General features: G+C 44.5%; 1 protein-coding gene across 1 annotated transcript in view; it reads right to left on the reverse strand.

Moving 5' to 3' along the window:
* MRPL19 (mitochondrial ribosomal protein L19) overlaps positions 1-1,925 on the reverse strand; it is a 9,799-nt gene extending 7,874 nt beyond the window's left edge. The window contains exons 1-2 of the mRNA XM_008053292.2: positions 1,816-1,925; positions 1,509-1,626 (exon numbers count right to left, since the gene is read on the reverse strand). Coding sequence (XP_008051483.1) covers positions 1,509-1,626; positions 1,816-1,918 — 221 coding nt within the window. The 5' untranslated portion in view covers positions 1,919-1,925. The remainder of the gene's footprint in view (positions 1-1,508; positions 1,627-1,815) is intronic.
* Positions 1,926-9,722: the final 7,797 nt, after the last annotated feature.

Genomic DNA, 9,722 nt, shown 5'->3' on the forward strand with positions numbered 1-9,722 from the left:
CCACTGCACTCCAGTCTGGGCGACAGAGTGAGACTTCAACTCAAAAAAAAAAAAAAATAGGCATGCATGCCTGGAGATACATAATATCATTTAATATGATTTTAAACTTCATAAATATGGCATTATAGCAATTCTTCTAAAGGTTGCTTTTTTTAGACGCATCATATTCATAATTTTTTCTTTTTCTTTTAGAGTCAGGGACTTGCTCTGTTACTTGGGATACACAGGGCAATGGCAATATCATAGCTCAATGCAGGCTTGAACTCCTGGACTCAAGCAACCTTCCTGCCTCAACCTCCCAAGCAGCTGAAATTACAGGTGCACACCATTATGCCCAGCTAATTTTTTTATTTTTTATTTTTTTGTAGACTTGGTCACATTATGTTGCCCAGGCTAGTCTGGAACTCCAGGCCTCAAGCAATCTTCCTGCCTTGTCCTGCTAAAAGTACTGAGATTACAAGCATGAATCACCACACCCAGCTATAGTCATGAAATTCATCCATGTTTAAAAGTTAGCTCTAGTTTATTCATTTTTCACTGCTGTATAATATTCTGTTATATGAATGTTTTTGCCTTTTCTTCTACTGATGGATATCTATGCTGCCTCTAAATTTTTGTCTGTTATAAGCAACACCATTATGTTCATTCTTGTACATGTCTCCTTGTACATATGTGTTAGTTTCTCTAAGAGTTTAAGTTGTGTACCTTCAGGGTGGAAAGGTATACACAGCTTCAAACTTACTAAATTTTGCCAAATTGTTTTCCAGGACATAAAAATAACATTCCCATTTAACTGAATGTTACTAAATGCTGTCCTTTAAGATAAATATTCCATTTCTTTTTTTTTTTTTTTTTAAGCTATAAGGAAATCTTTTCTGAACCTCCAGCTTCCCTAAATCTATGTTTATTTCCATTTAAACTCATAATTTAAAACTTAAAAACAAAAAAAAAAAACCCAGTGATAATCCAATCAACAGCCTGCAGCCCTTTCAAAAAGCCAATAATCACCCCAGTTTTCCCTCCTAAAATCGGCTCTTTACCTCCAGTTACTTAAATCTCCGTGCACCTCCAAGGTCATCACCATTCATTTACATGCACCTGGTTTTTATTCAAACTGCTTTGAAAAATAAGTGTCAGGCACAACTTTGTGGTGTTTTTTACGGTGCACCACACTCTGCCAGAAATTCCCGCCTGCAGCACGGCAAATTTTGGCATATCGGTTCCGACCCAGGGTGAAGGATCTTTGGGAAGGAAGATAATGAGCTCCTGAATGTAAACAACACTACTGCTTAATAAAGCTGTTCAGAGAAGTTCGATGCCGACTCGGGGATGAGTCAGGAAGACAGAACTGAGCTGGGGGCGCCTGACGCACGTGGGCCCTTGCACCCCGGACGTCAGCTCCAGCAGGGGTAGTCCAGCACTGCCCAGAGCCCCGGCCCCCTCCCCCCGGGCGACCGCGCACGCGCAGACCCCCGGTGCCGGCATCCCGCCCCAGGCCCGGGCCTCACCTCCTCTCCGGGCCCGCCGGGCGGCGCGTGTCCACGATGACCGGCTTCGGTGGTGGCCGGAACGCGCCGGGCTCGGAGGGCCCCGTGCTCCGCGGCCGGTCCAGCCCCGCGCGGACCCCTGCGGAAGCGAACGGCGGAGGTCAGGGCCCTCGGGCCCGCCCTGAAGTCCAGCCCGCTGCCTCCCCCGGCCCGCCCGCCATCCCACGGGGGTCGGAGCCCGGGTCATCCCCGACCTCCCGGCTCGCCCTCCTCCAGCCTGGCGCTGAGCCTCTCGCGCGCCGCAGCTCGCAAGCCCGGCTCTACTTACGGCAGGCGACAGACACTGGCGCGGGGAGCAGCCCTCTGGCGGCTCGAAAACCCCCGGCCAGGTTCATGGCGGCCCCACAGCTCCCTGCGATGCAGGCCGCCATGCCCGCGGTCTCAGCGTGGGACTACAACTCCCAGCAAACAGTGTGGTGAGATTGCGGCCACCTGCGACCGGATGGCGGCTGCAAAGGGACAAAATAGGCAAGACGCGCCGCAGCTTTCCTGGATGCTTTGGGAAAAATGCGTTTCTCTACTTTTCCATAGGGTACCAAGTTACAGCCTTCCACCAGGGTGTACTCCCGGCCTAGAAAACTCTTTCCTCCCTCTCTGAATCAACTCATCTTCACTTTGTCAAGCAAGCTTTCCAACGTCAAAACCCCACGACAGGCTCTCATTCCTGCTGGTACCTTCCACTAGTGTTGGTAACTCTGATCTCATTTGCAATTTTTTCTTGCTTGTTTCATTATTAAATTAGTATTTAAATCTGCCATTATGCCATAAGCTTTATGAGAGGGCAAAGTCTTTTGCGCACCGTCTTATTCCAGCACCCAGCACCTACTCAGCCCTCTCGAACTCCTTGCTGAATGCACAAAAAAGAGAAGAGAGCCGGGCTCGGTGGCTCAGCCTGTAATCCTGCGCTTTGGGAGGCTGAGGTGAGTGGATTGCTTGAGCCCGCGAGTTCGAGACCCGCCTGGGCAACTTGGCGAGACCTCATCTCTACAATAAATCAAAAATTAGCCGGGCGTGGTAGCGCGCCCTGTAGTTCCAGCTACTTGGAAGGCTGAGGCGGAAAGATCCCGGAGCCCAGCGGGTCGAGGCTGCGGTGGCCGGGAGCGGCCCCTGCACTCCATTCTGGGCGACAGAGTGAGACTCCAACTCACAAAAAAGAAGAAAGTAGTTTCTTTCTTTTTTTTTTTTTTTTTTGGTTTTTTGTTTTGTTTTTTGGGTTAAAGTCTCACTCTGTCCTGTCGCACAGGATGATTTATTTATCTGTTTGTTTGTTTATTTTTCTTTCTTTCCTCTCTCTTTTTTTTAATTGTAGAGACAAGGTCTCACCAAGTTGCCCAGGCTTGTCTCGAACCCTCGGGCTCTGGCAATCCACTCACCTCAGCCTCCCAAAGTGCTGGGATGACAGGCTGAGCTACCAAGCCCGGCCGAAAGTAGTTTCTGACAACTGCTGGCACAAAGTCCCTAAGATTACGAGAATATTACCCCTTTGAGGAACTAAAACTGAATTTGGGCTGGGCAACTCTGGGTGGGGTTAGGTAGGAGGGAATAAGCTGAATAGTAATTAGTAAGTCTTATAAATAGTAAGTCTGGTTAAGACCATTTGGAATTTGTCCTCTTGGCAATGGTGACCTACATAAAATAATACAGTTATTTAACTACTTATTAGTCATTCCAGTTGAATTAATGTCCCAAAGCTACCTCAAATTCAACATGTCCATACTGACACATCATGTTCTCCAAACTTCTTCCCCAATAGTGGCTATCTCAAGGAATAGCTTCAACGTTGTCTAAGCCAAAAATCTCAGTACCATCCTTGGCTCCTCCCTGTCTCTCCTTGGATAAGTTCCTAAAATTATACCTGGGGCCATCACATATCTCAAAAACCCTAACACTTCTTCATACACCCCGTCCATTTTTCTAATTACAGGCCACCACGCTTTATCAGGAACATTGAAAATCACTGCAAGTGCCTTCTTATAAATCTTCCTGACTCTTGTTACCTCCAGTTCTTCACACAGCAACCAAAAAAGATGACTCAGAAATGCATGTCCCTTTCTTGTCTTTCCCTAGTTTAAAGCCTATGGTAGTTCGCTGTTGACAAAAATAAAATTCACACACACACAAAAAAACCCCAACCGATCTCTGAAGCCTGCTCCATATATACTCTCACTTGCCATCCTGAAGAACATGAGCTGTTACATTGTTACAGTCCGAGTGAATGCTGGCTGATACCTTTCTAAGCCAGTAAAATGAGAGGTAGGGAACTGGCAGAAGTTTATTTCTGAATTCAGAATTCAAGGAGACAGAACCCGGCTCCTAGCATTTTTGGAACTGGTCTGCTTGCCTCTTAGGTTTCACAATCCATTTGTATAAGTTTATGGTTGCTGGTACCTACACATGGACTATGTGACTGACAGAGCATTGTATATAACTTAAGTTACAGCCACACTTTGTTAGTAGTAACGTTTATGGTCCGCATTTCCTGGGACCGCCGACCAAAAGGTGACTCACAGTGTTATCAGTAACACCCAACTGAAGAGTTGAATAAGCTTGCCATAGAGTGAGTTAACAGAGCCTATGACAAAGTAAAACATTATTCACTACAACATATCATTGATGAGTAGATACAACATGCAAAATGTTACATAAATTACAAGGGTTATGTTTCCATGGGTGCTATATTTTCAAATCTGTGACCCCTGATAAAAGGGAGTGAAGAGAGATTCATTTATCTCAATTGAGTGAGCACAGTCTGCAGGAGGTTAAGGGTTTTTGAAGTGATTTAACAGGTCAAATAAGCTAAATCAGTTAATAAAATCAAATTGCTAGAAAAATAAGTGTCAACCAGCTTACTCCATTTTGTTTAAAGCTTCCATCTTAGTTCCCTGCCTGACCTAAGAATCTCCCCTCAATGCCTAAGTGTGATTATTGTAACGTTCCCATGATCACAGACCCCCAGCTTTGTCCACTTTGGGCAGGGCAGGTCGTGCTGTTTCCTGCTGACTGTTACAAAACTCCCTAGCCATAAGTTCCATGTAATTGTATGCGTTGTTAACTGAAATCAAATGTTACGCTTTGCAAAACCCCGTTGTTGCATTTTCATATTTTGTTCTTATATTTTGTTAGTGACCCAACAAAGATAACTCCATTGTGTAATGATTCTTCAACCTTGTCTCTATGTAGCTGCGTTAAACTATATCTTGTTGGCAGAACTCCAGGGACTTTCCTGTCACCTGGGACATAAAATTAATCAAAACTCCCTAACAATCAAAAGTTCCCATTTTGGTTGCCAAGTTGTTAGTTAATAGTTGCTATGGTCACTAAATTACTATGTAGCCAACATTGCAAATTTTACCTATAAAAGCTTGTCACAAACTGCACTAATTTGTCCAGAGCTCTCCTGGCATGAGCGACTCTTGACCGCGTGCTAATAAAGGACTCTTAATCTGAAACTTGGCATGATGACTTCTCACTTTCTCTGTCATAACACAGGGAATGTATAGGAGATAAGGGAATATGCTTTGTTTTGTTAATTCTCTGGAATGTAGGTGCGTGCAAGCCTGCTCAAAAATTATGCCTTTCACCGGGCTCGGTGGCTCAGCCTGTAATCCCGCACATTTGGGAGGCTGAGGTGAGTGGATTGCCTGAGCCCGCAGGTTCAAGACCCGCCTGGGCAACTTGGTGAGACCTCATCTCTACAATAAATCAAAAAATCAGCTGGGCGTGGTAGCGCATGCCTGTAATTCCAGCTACTTGGAAGGCTGAGGCAGAAGGATCGCCAGAGCCCAGTAGGTGAGGCTGCGGTGGCCGGAAGCGGCCACTGCACTCCAGTCTGGGCGACAGAGTGAGACTCCAACTCAAAAAAAAAAAAAAAAAAATTCAAACTTTACTATAAAGCTACAATCATCAAAACAGCTTGGTATTGGTACAGGAACAGGCATATAGATCAATGGAACAGAATTGAGATTCCAGAAGCAAAACCTCGATTTCTCAACCAACTTATCTTCGACAAAGCCTCTACCACCTACTACTGGGGAGAGGAGAACCTATTCAGTAAATGGTCCTGGGAAAACTGGCTGACCACATGCAGAAGATTGAAACAGGACCCCTATCTATCCCCATAACTCTAAATGGATCAGAGACCTAAATGTAAAACCTCAAACCATAAGAACCTTAGAAAAGGAAGGAAATACTCTCATGGAAATTGGAACTGGCATCCAACTCCTGTAAAAACCCGAAACCCACAGGACTTAAGAGAGAAGATAGAAAAATGGGACCTTATTAAACTGACAAGCTTCTGCAAAGCCAAATAACCATCAAGAGAGCAGGGAGACAGCCTACAGACTGGGAAAAAGTATTTGCCACTCTAGGTCTGACAAAGGCTTAACATCCTGGATCTACAAGGAACTGAAACGTACTGAAAAGAAGAAAACAAACAACCCCATTATAAAATGGGCAAAAGACATGAACAGACACTTCACAAAAGAAGACATTCGAGCAGCCAACAAACACATGAAGAAATGCTCAACCTCACTAATCATCAGGGAGATGCAAATCAAAACCACACTGAGATACCACCTAACTCCAGTCAGAATGGCAATTATCAACAACTCAAAAAATAACAGCTGCTGGAGAGGGTGTGGTGAAAAGGGAACACTTCTACACTGTTGGTGGGAGTGTAAACTAGTGCAACCTCTGTGGAAAGCAGTGTGGCGATTCCTAAAAGCTCTAAAAATTGACCTTCCATATGACCCTGCAATCCCCCTACTGGGAATATACCCTGAAGAACACAAATCACTCTATAAAAAAGATACCTGCACACGTATGTTTATCGCAGCATTGTTCACAATAGCAAGAACCTGGAAACAACCATGCTGCCCATCAAAAGAGGACTGGATTAAAAAAATGTGGTACATATACACGATGGAATACTACGCAGCCATAAAAAAGAACAAAATCATGAATTTCACTGCAACCTGGATGGAACTAGAGTCTATAATACTGAGTGACCTCTCACAGAAACAAAGATCCGAATATCACATGTTCTCACTCATATAATGGACCTTGAACATCCAATGTAATACTATAAGAAAATGACTGACGGTACTGGGAAACTATGGGGGGGAGGGGAATGGGATTAACAGTAGCAAATATCTGTCGGGAGATGGGAAAACACCTCTTATCAACAGGGTGCCTGAATGAAACGTAATTGTACACCTAACCCTTAACTGTACCCCACAAAACCATAATAAAAAATACTGATTAATAAAAAATAAAAATAAATTAAAGAGAAAGAAAAAAATTATGCCTTTCTTTAAGGGTTGTGGCAATATGGACAGACTTGCGTGGGTTTCCATCTCACATCAGCCTGAAAAGGAGGGCTACATTTTGAGGGCAGAATTGAAGGCATTCTGAGAAAAGACAAGGCCTTTTTTTTTTAACTCCAGCTTTTTTTTTTCTGGCCAGGCGTAGTGGCACATGCCTATAATCCCAGCACTTTGGGAGGCCGAGGTGAGAGGATTGCCTGAGCCCACAGGTTCAAGACCAGCCTGGGCAACTTGGCGAGACCTCATCTCTACAATAAATCAGAAAATTAGCCAGGTGTGGTGGCACGCACCTGTAGGTCCAGCTACTTGGAAGGCGGAGGCGGAAGGCTACCTCAAGCTGCGGTGACTGTGAGGGTACTACTGCACTCCAGCCTGCAACAGGGTAAGACTCCGACTCAAAAAAAAACCCCAAAACTTAAAAAACTTACTTTAGAGATGTCAGCAAGAAGGGACTATAATCTGATCCATGTATTAACCCACCAAAACAAAGAATCTTTCATTCCAAAGAAGCGTTGGTCATCATGGTATTCTGGAAAACTAGAGTTTACAACATGAAAAGTGCCCTGCCAGAAAAGGAAGGAGCCTTAGCCACGTAATATGGGGAATCTCCAAGGCCATGGATGAGTCCATTCTGAGGCAGAAATAGACACAGAAAGTTGTAGCTAATAGTTGTCAAGTTGTCTGATTCTATTGATGAAATTAGCCCCAGAATGACCCTTAACCTGCTGTGATAAACACTTGAAACCTGTATTAAACTTCCTTTGTTTGGTGTTACCATGAAACCCCCCATGTTACTTGACATTAAACTTTGCTTTCAGAGAGAAGAAGTGCTGGTCTCGAAGATATAAATGTTCTGGTATTCTATCCAGCATGATTATTTTGTGTTTAATTATAAATTGACAATGAGCATTTGGTTTTTCACGTCAGTTTTATAAATTTGATTCATGTGAGCCTATCCTAAAAGATGAACTTATTTCATTCTGTGACAAGTCAGGTTCTGGGCTTCTAAAACCAAAGGGCAAACCCAGGGCCATAACAAATTCTCCAAAGTAAAAAATATTACAGTGAGGCCTTGAGGTGTATATTTGGCCTGGATAAAAGAACTTGATGTTGCCTCATAAGCCACACATACACAATACCTTTATTGGCTATCTATTGCTACTTAATAAATTGATCCTAAATTTAACTGCTTAAAACAATAAGCATCTATTATTGTGTAGTTCTGTGGGTCAAACGTCTGAAAGTGGCTTAGCTGAGTGATTCTGATTCCAGGTCTTTCACAACACTGAAGTCAAGATGTTGGCTAGGGCTGTAGTCATCCCAAGGCTCACCTGAGGAAGGATATGCTTCCCAGTTCATTCATGTGGCTAGAGGCAGGCCTTGAATCCTTGCTGGCTGTTGGCTTGGGATATCAGTTCCTTGCCCCAGGGAAGCTCATAACAGGGTACCTGGCTTCCCTCAGAGTGAGACAGCAAAGGTACCAGAGAGCCTTTTTGTTTCCTAACCTCAGCAGTGACATGACATCACTGTTACCATAATCTACTCATTAGAAACAAGTCACAGCTGGGCTCGGTGGCTCAGCCTGTAATCCTGTGCCTTGGGAGGCTGAGGAGAGTGGATTGCCTGAGCCCGCAGGTTCAAGACCCGCCTGGGCAACTTGGCGAGACCTCATCTCTACAATAAGTCAAAAAAAACCTAGCCGGGCTTGGTAGCATGCACCTGTAGTTCCAGCTACTCGGAAGGCTGAGGCGGAAGGATCGCCGGAGCCCAGCAGGTCGAGGCTGCGGTGGCCAGGAGCAGCCACCACACTCCAGTCTGGGCGACAGAGTGAGACTCCAACACAAAACAAAACAAAACAAAACAAAAGAAACAAGTCACTAGAACTAGCTAACTCAAGTGGAGGGGACCCCAATGCCATAAATTCTAGGAGATGGGGTTTATTTGAGGTCATTTTACAAGCAGCATACCACAAATCATTTTTATGTTGAAATGTCCAAAAGTATAATATTGTCTTCTAAAATCTCCTCAGTATTGCATTGCAATGACAAACAATAGTGTCGTAACAGTTTATATTTGCTAGCATTTTATATTTTGTAATTATTTATGCAATACTGTAATATTCTTACTATTCATGAAATAATGCTCTCGAACCCATCCCTCAACTTTGTAAGAAATATCTAGTTTTATGTAGTTTCTGTTTTTCTTAGTGATGTAGTTTGGATTTTTGTCCCCTACAAATATCATATTGAAATGTGATCCAGCTGGGCATGGTAGCTCACGTGGGTTATCCCAGCACTTTGGGAGGCAGAGGTGATAGGATTGCCTGAGCCCAGAGGTTCTAGACCAGCCTGGGCCACTTGATGAGACCTCATCTCTACAATAAATCAAAAAATTAGCCAGGCATGGTGGCGTGTACCTGTAGTTCCTACTTGGAAGGCTGAGATTGAAAGATCACCTGAGCCCAGGTAGAGGCTGCAGTGGCTGGAAGCGTGCCACTGCACTCTAGCCTGGGCTACAGAGTGAGACTCCTACTCAAAAAAAAAAAGAAAAGAAAAGAAATGCGATCCCCAGGCCTGCATGGTGGCTCATGTCTGTAATCCCAGCATTTTGGGAGGCCAAGGCAGGAGGATTGCTTGAGCACAGGAGTTCAAGACCAGCATGGGTAGCACAGGGAAACCTCCTCTCCACAAAAAAAATTTTAAAAAATTAGCAAGGTATGGTGGTGCCCACCTGTAGCCTCAGTTACATGGGTAGCTGAGGTGGAAGGATCACCTGAGCCCAGGAGGTCGAAGCTTCAGTGAGTCGTGATTGTGCCGCTGCCCTCCATCCTGGGCAACAGAGTGAGACCCTG

The sequence above is a fragment of the Carlito syrichta genome, unplaced genomic scaffold (assembly GCF_000164805.1).
Source record: "Carlito syrichta isolate Samal-C Ts95f unplaced genomic scaffold, Tarsius_syrichta-2.0.1 Scaffold288030, whole genome shotgun sequence".
Taxonomy (NCBI): domain Eukaryota; kingdom Metazoa; phylum Chordata; class Mammalia; order Primates; family Tarsiidae; genus Carlito; species Carlito syrichta.